This window comes from Trichophyton benhamiae, assembly GCF_000151125.1.
Source record: "Trichophyton benhamiae CBS 112371 chromosome Unknown contig01293.0, whole genome shotgun sequence".
NCBI classification, from domain to species: domain Eukaryota; kingdom Fungi; phylum Ascomycota; class Eurotiomycetes; order Onygenales; family Arthrodermataceae; genus Trichophyton; species Trichophyton benhamiae.
In genome coordinates, this window is record NW_003315113.1 from 738,231 (window position 1) to 751,215 (window position 12,985).

General features: G+C 48.4%; 6 protein-coding genes across 6 annotated transcripts; 3 read left to right on the top strand and 3 right to left on the bottom strand.

Moving 5' to 3' along the window:
- Window positions 1-1,238: 1,238 nt before the first annotated feature.
- Window positions 1,239-2,528, top strand: ARB_04222 (uncharacterized protein; the record flags this gene model as incomplete). The annotated part of the gene is made up of 6 exons (XM_003017296.1): window positions 1,239-1,329; window positions 1,388-1,425; window positions 1,590-1,703; window positions 1,760-1,893; window positions 1,954-2,131; window positions 2,193-2,528. The coding sequence occupies 6 exons, from the start codon at window positions 1,239-1,241 to the stop codon at window positions 2,526-2,528; spliced, it is 891 nt and encodes a 296-aa protein (XP_003017342.1).
- Window positions 2,529-2,996: 468 nt separating this feature from the next.
- ARB_04223 (uncharacterized protein) lies at window positions 2,997-4,925 on the top strand (the record flags this gene model as incomplete). The annotated part of the gene is made up of 1 exon (XM_003017297.1): window positions 2,997-4,925. One exon carries the CDS (start codon window positions 2,997-2,999, stop codon window positions 4,923-4,925), a length of 1,929 nt encoding a protein of 642 aa, XP_003017343.1.
- A 1,529-nt stretch (window positions 4,926-6,454) lies between these two features.
- ARB_04224 (uncharacterized protein) lies at window positions 6,455-7,370 on the bottom strand (the record flags this gene model as incomplete). Its single annotated transcript, XM_003017298.1, has 4 exons — window positions 6,455-6,500; window positions 6,565-6,797; window positions 6,884-7,120; window positions 7,215-7,370. The coding sequence occupies 4 exons, from the start codon at window positions 7,368-7,370 to the stop codon at window positions 6,455-6,457; spliced, it is 672 nt and encodes a 223-aa protein (XP_003017344.1).
- Window positions 7,371-8,279: 909 nt separating this feature from the next.
- ARB_04225 (uncharacterized protein) lies at window positions 8,280-9,287 on the top strand (the record flags this gene model as incomplete). Its single annotated transcript, XM_003017299.1, has 1 exon — window positions 8,280-9,287. One exon carries the CDS (start codon window positions 8,280-8,282, stop codon window positions 9,285-9,287), a length of 1,008 nt encoding a protein of 335 aa, XP_003017345.1.
- Window positions 9,288-9,707: 420 nt separating this feature from the next.
- Window positions 9,708-10,095, bottom strand: ARB_04226 (uncharacterized protein; the record flags this gene model as incomplete). The annotated part of the gene is made up of 2 exons (XM_003017300.1): window positions 9,708-9,920; window positions 9,991-10,095. 2 exons carry the CDS (start codon window positions 10,093-10,095, stop codon window positions 9,708-9,710), a joined length of 318 nt encoding a protein of 105 aa, XP_003017346.1.
- Window positions 10,096-10,157: 62 nt separating this feature from the next.
- On the bottom strand, window positions 10,158-12,757 carry ARB_04227 (microtubule binding protein HOOK3, putative; the record flags this gene model as incomplete). Its single annotated transcript, XM_003017301.1, has 5 exons — window positions 10,158-10,346; window positions 10,544-10,923; window positions 10,977-11,184; window positions 11,243-11,309; window positions 11,385-12,757. 5 exons carry the CDS (start codon window positions 12,755-12,757, stop codon window positions 10,158-10,160), a joined length of 2,217 nt encoding a protein of 738 aa, XP_003017347.1.
- Window positions 12,758-12,985: the final 228 nt, after the last annotated feature.

Here is a 12,985-nt window from a genome sequence, read left to right on the forward strand (position 1 = left end):
CAAGCGGGTTCGCCCAAGTAATTACGCACACAGACGTCGGGATCCTTGCAAACTACTCCTCCCTTGCAGCAGTTATGAGTAAAGAAATTGAAGCAAGTAACTCCGTCACACGTCCATGGTGCGTAGGGAGGGCAGTCTAGAGTAGCAGGAGACCGTCCACGGATTGAGCGAGTGTGGCTTGGAAGGATGGCGTGGTCCGGGTCTCCTGGCTGGATGGGTGGAGAGATAGTACTCAGATCGAGGGTTAATACCTCATCATCGGTAGGAGCGTTGCGTTTGAAGGGCTTGGCTGACATCTTGCCTTGCATCTTTCTTGTGTCGATGACGGTTCCAGGGGTCCTAGTAAACTCGCCGGTCGTGGGTGTCTCTGAAGGTGAACCCGGAGTTGCTTGAGTGTAGGCCACGAAAGCGACAAACCCGGTGAACAGGGCGCTGGCGAGCTTCATGTTTACTTAACAAACTTGATGGGCACGGCCGGACGTGGGTATCAGAGCCAACAAGGGTGTTGCAGCTGTAGCAGAAACAGGAGTCGGGAGTATGATTGTGTAGAGTTGCGAGACTTCAAGAGCAGAACGCAGCAAACATAAAATGGGCAAGCTTTTATACATCTGCCCTGGCCACTGCTTCCAAAGCAAATCCCTGGGTGATTTTCTAGTGACTTGGTATAACCGACCGTGCTTGAGAAAGCCAGTGAAAGGTCGAGTCACGGTGAGCCATGCTTGGGCTACTTTGGGTATTGAGATGGCGCTGCCAACAATAATGCATCATTGGAATATGGAAAGTGTAAAATGCATCATCATTCATGGCATGGCTATGAATAACCAACATCTTCACGTAACTACCAACATAGCCCCAAGAAGTTCACTTGAAGAGACCCCTATATTCAATGGCATGCCAAACGTGTTCGCTGGTATCAGTGCTATTCATCGAAGATAACCGTGGACTGTGGAGCTCGATGCGGGCTGGAAGTTTAAATCTCGGACCCTGGCCGCTCTCACGTGTTATCCAGGCACGCCAAGCCGAAGCTACCGACGGAAGAAATTTTTGGGACTCGAAAAGCGACATCGGCTGCAACGCATCGAACCAGGTTCACACGTCCAGCGGCGTCTTCGATTTCCAAGCTTGTTCTTTTTGTTCTGCCCTGTAGACCGCTCTGTTCATACTTCTATTTACGACCCTCACTTCCCTAGCATTATTTAAAGAGATCACGAACGAGAACCCCCTTCAATATATTAAAAATGTCTCCACCTGCAATGGCTGTTGCTGGAGCTGGCTCAGCGACTAAGGATGTCAAGAGAGAGTCGGGCACTGCTCGTCTGCTGGGATCAGGTACGTCAAGGCTCTAATTGACGTAGATTACAACTGTTGCTGATGCAATTTGCTATAGGATCTGCTGGAATTGCGGAACTGCTCATCTTCCATCCGGTAAATGGCATTGACGCATTGGAATGCATGTGAAGCACAAATGACTGAGAAATCCGATGAATTAGGTCGACACAACAGCTAAGCGTCTCATGAGCAACCAGGGAAAGGTAGGCTTTCTGTTGGATTATGGATGATTATACTCTGTCGCTAACCTTTGTCTTTAGATTACCAATGTTTCCGAATTGAACAAGGTTATCTTCAAGGAATATTCCTCCGCCGGTGTTGTGCGCAAATTCACGTCCCTCTTCCCCGGTCTTGGATACGCTGCTGGATATAAGGTGCGTCCTGTGGTCAGCGGATATACAGCACTAGGCCAATTTCTAATAAGCACTAGGTTCTGCAAAGAATATACAAGTATGGTGGCCAGCCATTTGTGCGTGACTTCCTAGGCACAAACTACGGAAAGGACTTCGACAATGCCTTTGGAAAGGGAACCGGCAAGGCCATCATGCACGCTACTGCTGGAAGGTGTGTAAAAGCGGGACGCCTTTCTTTCAGCTTGCTTTTCTAGTGCTGACAACGCTCTAGTTTAATTGGTATTGGAGAAATTGTCCTCCTGCCACTCGATGTCCTCAAGATTAAGCGACAAACCAACCCAGAGGCTTTCCGTGGCAGAGGCCTCTTCAAAATCATTGCTGATGAGGGCATGGGCCTCTACCGTGGTGCTGGCTGGACTGCTGCTCGTAATGCTCCTGGTTCTTTTGCTGTACGTTTTGCCCTTATATCGCCCACAAAGCCTGGATTATTACTAACATTGTTTCCATTAGCTGTTTGGTGGTTCCGCTTTCACCAAGGAATATCTCTATGGTCTCACTGACTATAACTCGGCAACCTGGTTCCAGAACTTCATTGCCTCGATTGCCGGTGCCAGTGCGTCTCTCATTGTTTCTGCTCCTCTCGATGTGATCAAGACACGCATCCAGAACCGAAACTTCGAGAACCCTGAGTCCGGATTCCGTATCGTCAGCAGCATGGCCAGAAACGAGGGAATGACCGCCTTCTTCAAGGGATTAACTCCCAAGCTTCTCATGACTGGTCCCAAGCTCGTGTTCAGCTTCTGGCTAGCACAGACCCTTATACCCGCCTTTGGGAAGGTTGTCTAAATCGCTAATATGATTGACTCCCCTCCCCCTACCCCTTTACATTCTACGGCAGCGTGCATCCTCATGCACGGGCTCCTGCTCACCTGGGGTGTATTCTATTTATGATAGATTTTAATATCTTCGCCCCCCCTTCTTTTTCGTGTATTTATAGAGGATCTTCTCCCCCTTACGGTTACATGTCAGCCTAGTTCCTGGAGTTAATGCAAAAGATGGTTTATATGTTCTTGGGAATTTTCGTTGTTCAATTTGAGCTTTTCAAGGCTTGCTATATGGGCTATTGTCATCCCTTGTGATGGTGGCTTGGCCGTTTACACTCAGCTCATCGTGCCTTCCGCACCGCCAATAACAATCGGTTGTTGATGTATCAAGTAGTAGGCACGATCAATCGACACCGCTAGACAAGGGCTGAACATCGTCTCTGGCCTGCCTGTCTATCAAATCCGGCTTACAAGAGTGAGGGGTAGCAAGATGAGTTCCTTTCGATATGAATGGGATATTGCTCCGTCTGATGAAGAACGAAGGGTGATTATCCACCAAAGCAGGCTACACTGGGAGTTTTTGCGTGCGATGACAGTAGATGGGTCGTTAAGTTACGTACCAAACATCTGTCAAAGACTCGAGAATGTCCCTGACTATACACACAGTCCTCATATGGAATATATTGACCCCTCCAACCAATATGTATTTGGTAAAGGAGTCGTGAAATGGTCAACAACAGATACATGGGGTTGTGAGGCTCCTGACTCTTTGGGGGAGAGTGAGTGCAATTCATCGCATAGTGAAGACTTCATGCGCCTGCCAGAGAACAAGATGGTGGTACAAGATGTCTTTCTAGGCGTACGAGATGTTATTCCTTGCTACCTCGATGCGCGTCATGGATTGAGAGGCTGGATTGGTAATGGAGATGGAAGGGACTACGTGGCAGTGCTGACCCTGGCATGGGCTTATATCCTTTCCAGCGCCTGGGCGACGTCACAGAACGGGAAGATTAGATATACGGCCGCGGGGGCACCGACTTGCGCCTCAGGCCAGGCTTATGGCCCATATCTAGAAACTTGCACCGAGAATCCAGAAATCGTGAGATGGTGGTCGGCAGTCCTTGCTCCTGGGCAAGGATGGGTAGCCTCAATTCGTCTTGGTGGTGACGTTGAATACCAGTCACCATGGGCAATGCACCTCATCAGTTACCTGAATTTGACTATATGCGGGCCTGCACCTGTAACCCCTATAGAATGTCCGGACACACCTACTAGCTATCAGTATCTCCAACATTTCTGCCTCCAATACGGCCTTATGGAGCAGGCGAAAGCAGCCCTCGTGGCAGCCCTCATGATCCCCACACATGCACACACTCAGACCCCTTTCGTGCTACCGGCGCCGATATCTACGGCTCCTTGGGATCCTCCAACGGTGAGCTCAGGGCCGCAATGTGAAGTCCTCGAAGAGCTAATTTGTCGGATACCACACCTTATGACTATTAGTTCTGCTTGTACTGTGGTTGATTCTCTTCTCTCCAGCGTCTTTTTCGAACCGTCAGTTCCATGCAATCTATGCAGTGATTGGTTAGAGCCCATATTCCCAATCCTTGACTCCGTGGACCTGCGCCGCGCTACAGCTATGTGCATGTTCCAAGGTGCATCAGTTCAAGGTTGGTGGCTGGGGAGTGCGATCACAGGCCTTGATAGGTTTGTTCTGCGGGAGGCTCGACGCGGCACACCCTATGTGAACCTGCAATCCTGGTGGTGGACGCAGACACCTCAATCCTTTATATGCTTTCCATATTCAGACCCAATCGGTAGCAGTGAGACGCTTATTACTCGTGAGAAAGAGACATTTTTACTCTTTCTTTCTCAAAAAAACTGGATCAATACCCCCCCACCTTGGAAACCTCCTGGTAGAACTGCGATTAGTGACTCTCATCTAGCCGTTCAGCAACACGCTCGCTGCACTGGCCATTCTCTCCGTTACATGTCATGGTGCTGGGTCACCAAAAAGGGCGAGTATCTCGCGGACGCAGGCTATACATCTCCGGGAGATAAACTGCCACCGGTAAACTTAGGCAGCCTGGGCGGGCTGGAGTGGTCTGACCCCGACGTGGATATAGCTCTAGAAACTATGGATCAATATGCCTCAAAAATATGTTCTGATACGATATTCGGATGTATTTGGAAGGAAGGCGTCGCGGTTCACGACAGAGATTTACATGAATCTCTGGGAAGGTGGTTATACGGGGACCCGATCCCTCCGAGCTCAACCCAAGAAAATGACCCAACGTTGGATTCTGACGACTTGGACGGTATAGTATCAACGAATGTTGCAGATATTGAGGCCTGGCTTACTCTGGTGGTGGAGGTCGTACCTAGCATCATGGCGTTGCGCGGGTCATATTACCTGTAGCGAGCATAGTCTGTGACGCCTGTAGCCATCACATGCTACTATGTAGTCATTATATTAGCCTTCATCTTTACCATCGAACATGGGACTGTCTGCTTGTTCATCCTCGTCAACTTCTGTTCTTTAATCTGGAGGTTGAGTTGGAAGCTCAGGCAAGCTTTCGCTGAGCCAATAGGATCCCGAGAACTCGGCCAATCATCGGCCAGGGATCCAAGTAGCTCATTAGTTGGCTGACTAACGTACCCGCTTAGAAACCTCGAATTGAGGACGATGACAGTCCATCAGCCTACGTCTCCGTCCATTCCCAATAATAATCATTTTCATCATGGCGTCTCCAGCGGCATATCCCTATCTCATCTCGAAGTAGGTCAAGCACTGTGCCAATATTACTCAAATTAAGTTACCAAAGCCCTACTAACGCCCCTGCAGAGTCGCAGATCCGCTCTTTGCCATGGTAATTGGTAGTTCAGCTGCCTTTATCCGAATAAGGCGCGAGCACCGTGAACGTTTCCCCGACCAACCCTCAGACTTCATCTCGCTACTGAGTCTGGCCCAAGGAAGAGCAAGCCGATGGTGGAATAACTGGCAGTGAAGCACGAAGACCACGAACAGTTGCCTGCCTGCTTATACTCGCGCGCTGTACGTAAGGATTACAACACCTATCGACAATATTGCGAGGGGAAGAAGCCATTACCAGGATAGAGAAACGTCTGAGGATGAAGTGTTCGCTACACTCTTTACCTTTATGATACCCCAAACGGCTTGATGGCGAGGTAGGCCATACTAAGATGGAACGGAATAGCTTGGTAGTAGAAGGTTGATGCTGTATAGGATAAACCTACTACCATAGCTACAGGCTATTCTTCATTGGTCTGCCTTGAAATTTCATACATATTCTTGGAGCTATTGTTTATAAGCATGCTTCTAGCCCCGGCCGTGGTACGTCTACGAGGCTACACATCCCGATGTGATGTAAAGAAAGGATTTTAGCCGGTACGCTTGTATTATTCAAAAATATGAATGAAAAATAAAGTACATCAGCGTAACCAGTATGCAACAACACCGTTGATTATTATCGATGCTGGTAGTGCCAAAGCGTAAGATGAGACCGAGAATAAAATTTCCCTGGGTAAGAGGAGGAGAAGAAGCCAAGTGTCGAATGTTGAACGAACTGGTGTCGATTAGATTTCATTTATGGTGACATCACCATTGGTAGTCTGTCTCCCCGTCCGGCCCCCAGGTACTCAAAACGCCAGCCACATCCTGCCAACAATAAAAAAGGGACCAAAACCAAGTAGTAGAATAGCCGAGGGACGAAGCTAGGCCGGCTCCTTTCCCATATCAAAGCATAGTTGGTCGTTTTGCAAGGGAAGGAAAGATGGGAGAAACGGCCATGTTCTCCTTAGCTGTGGAGAGAACGGATTCTATAATTATCCGGACAAAGATGACATCACGTAACGACATGAAGTATGAACAAAATCCCTTCCGTGAACACCGTTAAACCCAAAACCAAACCGAAGAGAGCAAGTGCATTACTGCAGCTCGGGGAAGCTTCCGAATGTGTTTTCGCCGGAATATCTAAATCAGTCACACGGTCAGCCAACTGAGCGAGATGATAAATAGGCTTCGAGGGATTACACACGTGATGTATAGGAAGCCATCCTCGTCCTTGTGCTCCTCATAGATGCTGCTCATGAGAGCGGCTGTTGGCGGAAGGACTTCGTCGACGAAGATGAAGATGGCCTTCTCTGGAGAGAGCTTGATGCGTTTGCGGATGACGTATACAAACTGTCCGACGGTGAGGTCTGCGGGAACGAGATATTTCTTCTTGTCGATAGTGGCAATATCTGATTTCTCGACCTTCTCGCAGATAACCTGGAGGCCAGAAAGTGGTTGTTAATTTATGTTGAAGCTGGAGGCTATGGCTGGAGCCTAGCAGGAGATACAAAGGAGGCTCTTACGGGGATGCGGTCTGCGTATTTCTGGCGGATGCGCTCAGCTTCTGCCTTGCGCTTCTCAAAGGGGTGCTCGTCCTTGAACTTCGATCGCATGGTTGCTGGTTTTTTGTGTGTAAGTTGCTGGGTGGTAGCAGTGTTGTCGAACAGAGTAGTGGGCTGGCACGAAAGGCAGCGTAGATGCAGGAGGCAGCAGTTGATGATAGCAGGAGAGAGGAAGAGTGAGAAGATAGCGAGAGAGAGCTGGACCCCGCGTACTTAAACGGAAGGCGGTGGGCACGGGACACTAAGGCCGAAAAAGGACTAGCGTCAGCTCCACATGACGTGACTGCCTGACCGCAGGCGGTGAGTCAGCCACGTGATGCATCTGCTGACAAAGACAGCTGAACTCTGATAGCTCATGGACAAAGCTGGCTGTTTTGGTTGGCTGGGACGCAGAGGTCGAAGAGAAGAGCAGGAGAAGCGAAAGCGAAGACGAGAGAAAGTGACTCATGATGGGTATTGAGGACAGCAAGGTGTAAGGGCTGATGCCCCTTGCAGATAAGCAACGGAGTCATGGTTGCAACAAGGGGCACAGACGGGCCTGCAGCTCATCGCGTTTTGCTGATAGGTGATAGGCTTCTGGTAGTTGTCGACATTGTTCGATCAACAGGGACATCAAGGCTGCCCAAATACTTTATGCAGGCAGCCTAACAATGACTCGCATCTCCCTAACACATGATCGCCTTTCTCTCCCCTAGGTTCCAACTATCGGTGTTGCCTTGTTGATGCATTCTCAGAGCCTCTCTTCTGGCCGCGGGTACGGAGGACATGAGCTCACTCAAAGTCGTGGTGAGAAAGAGTTCCAGGGCGGTGGTCCGAGCTTAGAGAGTTGATATCACGTGACACTGACATGGCCTGATCCGGCATACATCAAGCATATAAAGTCCTTCAAATCTACGAGACACACACCATCCTGGAAATTCATTTGTGTTTATGTGCTTTAACGGAGCCTAAGACAGTTGCTTTCTTCAATCAATTCTGTTTGAAAAGTACTTATATTAGGATATCCTCATGACTACTCGCATATCCTCGATCTTTCCCAGGGCGTTACGCCGTCTGCCCTTGGCTCAATGCCAGTGTCTCCAAAACACCCGGCGCCATGCTCATAGCATAGCGAGGAGGAATGTAGGAAGCTCTAGAAGGGCCTTGCCTTTCATTGGCTTTGCGACGGCTCTGACAGCGTTGACGTTATACTCTACGGTTCGGGCTCTTAACAACTGTGTATATTAAACTCAATTGCTAACGAAAGCTGTAGACTTCTACCGCTCCCATCTCCCTCGAAGCTCCATCCATTGCCAAACTTGACGAAAAAACCAGGCGTGAAACAGAAATAACATCTTCTTCTCCTATGCGATTGCGCATGGAGAAACTGATAAAAGAGCAACAGAAGCGCATCATCGACGAACTCTCCAAGATAGACGGCAACGCATTTACAATAGATGAGTGGGACCGCCCCAATGGTGGAGGAGGTATATCGTGCGTCCTGCAGGACGGGAACGTGTTCGAAAAAGCTGGTGTCAACGTCTCAGTCGTATATGGAAAGTTACCTCGTCCCGCAATTGAGAAGATGCGCGCGGACCATAAATCCTTCGTCTCCGCAGATGTCGATTCATTGGATTTCTTTGCCGCTGGACTATCGCTTGTCCTTCATCCAAAGAACCCTATGGCACCTACAGTTCACTTGAATTATCGATTCTTCGAAACATCTGACCCCAAGGATGCTCTCAATGGAAAGACAAACTGGTGGTTTGGCGGTGGCACTGACCTGACCCCATCATACCTCTTCCCCGAGGACTGTGAGCATTTTCATAAAACGATAAAGGACGTCTGTGATACGCATGACCCGTCGTATTATCCAAAATTCAAAGCCTGGTGTGATAAATACTTTTACCTCACGCACAGAAATGAAGCTAGAGGCATTGGCGGAATATTCTTTGATGACCTTGATACAGAATTCATTCGCCAGTCTTCGCCGGCCTCAGCCTCGATATCAGACAAAGAAGCACAGGAACGTCTTTTCTCTTTCGTCACGGATGGTCTATGTTCTTTCCTGCCTGCATATGTCCCCATTGTAAAGAAGCGTAAGGATATGCCATTTACAGAGCAGGAGAAGGATTGGCAGCAGCTTCGCCGGGGGCGATATGTGGAATTCAACCTTGTGCATGATCGGGGAACGAGCTTTGGATTGCGTACTCCCGGCTCTAGGATTGAGAGCATACTGATGAGCTTACCTCGAACTGCGAAATGGGTATATATGGACCCCGTGTCCGGGACAAGGACTGATGGTGTAGAGTCCGAGGATGTTGAGGGTATGGAGAGGGAGAAGGAATTGATGGAGGTACTCAAACATCCAAAGGAGTGGGTGTAATCTCTTTTTTATATATATCTACTTTTGTATTTTGAGAGACACGTCACAACTTAATTGTACGATAGTGTATAAAAAAGAAGGCAATGATAATTCCTATAGAGGAGGTCCAGTTTATATAGATAAATGCTATATTCAACATCTACGATAGTGTGGTAGAGATATAGTATTATAGTGTTCTCAAAGTAAAGACAAAATCCCAAAAAAAACAAATGAAACCGAAACACGCTCGCGGCAATGATGGTATCTAATCCAAAACAAAGGAAATATAAATGGTCAAGTCGCCTTTCTACCCATATAAATCAAATAGAATATGATTGCGTTGTAATGTCTATTACCCGCTTCTCACATCCCCTTCAAAGCAACGTCTGATCCAACCGTGTATGCATAATGTTACAATTCCTCGCATCTTGCCTGAAACATCTACCGGCCACCAGCTTTCGGAACAACCAGAGCTCTCTGTTTTCCTAGCCATGTGCGGTTTGCTTCTGCATGGTGTGCACTTGCACCGGCTGCACCACGGTGACGAGAAAGCACAATATTGCCGTTCTGTAGCCGCGACTGGAAGTCATACCATGCAGAAGAGATAAGGGCAATTTCTCGTGCTTGTCGGTGAATTATTTGCATTAATTCAGTCTGTTGATGCCCGCATTAGGTATTCCTGTTTGTGCTGTTAAGTTGCAAAAGAGACAAGGGGGAAACGCACCTCTTTCTCCTTACTAGCCTTGATCTCCTCCTGATCAGCAGAGAACTGCTCGTAGTGCCTAATCCGCTCTTGCAAAGATTCGATGATATCATTTTGTTGGTTCATATGCTGTTGAGAATGTAATAAAAGGAAAACAAACCCAATTTGTTTGTTGTTTGGTTATCCGATTAGCCACAAGATCCCAACTCGGGGTTCATGAACATGCCGATGTAACATATTAGGGAGGCGCCAGGGTTAACAGCGTCATAGGCATAGATGAGACCTGCGAAGAGGAGGGACCAATGCCAGAGCTCGACGAGGCTCTTGACCTGGTTCGGGTCAACCTCTGTCTCGATTGTGGGATTTTCTTCTTTCTTCTTTCTTTCCATTTATATTTGGATTAAGAGGAGACTTCTCCAGTTCAAGGCAGAGCCCGCTCTGGGATTGGTCCCTAGGGGGTTCTTTGGAATTCGGAATGAAGGTTGGGAAATTAGGTGTAAAGTAGGGAGGTTATTGTGTAGTGGTAAAGGGAAGAAAATAGGGGGTGAGTAAAATAAAAATGTTTAGGACTAACCTCAGCTCTCCTGGCAAGATGTTCTGCACTGCGTTCAGTTGTTTCTGCAAGTCGCTCTAAGAACTCATTGGTCATATCGTCATCTGTAGTGTCGTTCACCCTGACAGCATTAGCCTCTTCGAGGAGCTGTTTCATCTCCTCAAGGGAAGCTTCTCCTTCAGTAGAAAGCTTGGTGTCGGATTGCTTAAATGTGTTTCTCAAGTTGTCTCGCTCACGAGATATTTCGCTCATCTGGAGCTGCCTAACTTCAAGCTGGCTGGTGAGAGTTCGGGCAGTGGCAGCCAGCACGGCACATTTCTCTCGTAGAGCAGTCTGCTCGACCGAATTAACCTCCGTTACTTCCTTCACCATTTCGAGTTTCTCCTTGTTAACAAGGCTCACTGGACGTAGTTAGCTACTGTAGGAAATGGTGTTATCAGGAGAACTGGCTTACACTTCATGTTGGCATCGGAGAGCTCAAGCTTAGTAGCTTCAAGTAAACCTTCAAGTTCGACGATCTTTGTTCGCATGATGGTATAATCAACATGCAACCGCTGATGCGCGTCTTTGAGCTCGGCATCAGTCTGAAGGGAACACTGATAGAAATCATCCTTCCATTTTCTTTCGCCTGGAGCCTCAGATTCATCGTCATCGGGTGTCTCCTGCACCAAAGAGTAAGTCATCAACCAATTAATGAAGTAAAACAACATGATAACGTACGGTAACGGCTTTGTCAACAATTGAGATATTTTCAAGCTTCTTCTTGAGCTCCTCGTTCTCAGCATTACTAGGAAAAGTTAGTAAATGTAAGACCACATTCCACAAGCCAAAAGATAATGGGAGGAAAAGGTGTTTAACTTACAGCTGAGCTTCCCGCTTTCCACTTTCTTCCAGATCACGCTCTAGACTGGAGCCGTGCGGTTTAGGAGTGGATGGTCTGGGGGAGGCTGGACTGCTATCGAGACCCTCTAGCTCTCGTATCCTCTCCTGCAGTCTGCCGATAGTATCTTCATCCCGTGTCCGCTGTTCCTCAGCACCTAGCAACCTCTCCGTAAGAGCATGATTATCGAATTCCAGCTTCTTCTTCAGATCTTGAATCTCATGTCTGTCCTGCTCGACACGCGCAACCAGTCGTCTGTAGTTCTCAACCTCGGTCTCTCGAGCAGCGGAAACTCGCTGAAGTGTATCGCTTTCTTTCAGATGTTGCTGGAGGTCCTTGACCTTGTTCTTCAGAATCTGATTTTCTTTCTCATAGTCCTGACTAGCCTGCAGCTTCTGTCTGTATTTTTCAGCGGCATTGGCTTTTCTAGCCAGCTGGTCCCGCTCAATCTTGATCTCGTCGTATTCGTCCTGCAGAGTCTGGTACTTTTGATTTTTAACACGGAGAGTCTCGAGTGATATCCGCAAGCTGTCGATTTCATCTTGGGCAGCCGTCAGTTTAGTTTCTTGTGCGGCTATTATATCTTGCGTCCGGTGTTCGTAGCCCTTGAAATTCGGTCCAATGTCGGCTTTGCCAGACTTTAGTCTTGCTAGACGGTCTTCTGTGATGTTTAGTTTATCCTGCAGCAGCTCGTTTGCTTCTCGAAGGCGTACATCCTTCCGGTGAAACTCTTCCAGATCTTTCTCCAACTGCTTCTTCTCATTTGATAGCTTATCGTTCTCGACCAGCAATTTGCCAACACGTTCCTCGAACTGCAGCTCTGGGTCCATGGCCAGGTCACGACGTGCCTTGTATTCATCCTGCTCATAATTTATCTGGTCCAGACGGTCCTGTGAGGGGTTCTGTGCTTCTTCTATTATGCCCTTCAAGCCTTCCTGTGTTGCTGTTGAGAGCTGTACCATTCGCTCTATGTACGACTCGGCTCCAGGGGATCTGATGGCGGCCATGAGAAACAGCTTCAACAGCCGGTTGGTCTCCTTTGTCGAGGCCGTTTCGGCAATCGACTTGAGGTCGGGGTCTGTTGAGAGACCGGCAGGTATCTCTCCGTCATATCGGTTCCGTATATAGTTCAGCAGCAGCTTGTGCAAGTGTTTGAGATTCTGCCATCTCAGCACCCAGTGGTCTTCAGGCGAGCTCTCTGGAAGAACACCCAAGAACTCGTGGGGGTCTATGTCTTGCAGGATCTCCCAGAGTATCACCCCGTCGTATAAATCGTCTGAGGACTGGATGGAGGTGCCCAGGGGGAAGCTGTTGATCCATTCAAGGAGCGTTGCGGTTTCGGGTTCGTTTGGCATGGTCACTCGAGGGAATGTGGCGTTTTGAAAAGGGAGGGAGCGTGGAAATCGGGTCGGCAAGAGATCAAGTATGATTATTTAATGATATATGTGCCAGACAGCGGGCTCCATGCTGTCGATGATGCAGGGAGGAAGCGAGAAAAACTATCGGTGTACGTTAGAGACGCCCACTTTGGGGGGGAAAAACGACGGTCAATCAGAAGCCAAAGCCTAGCTGCAGCTAAACGT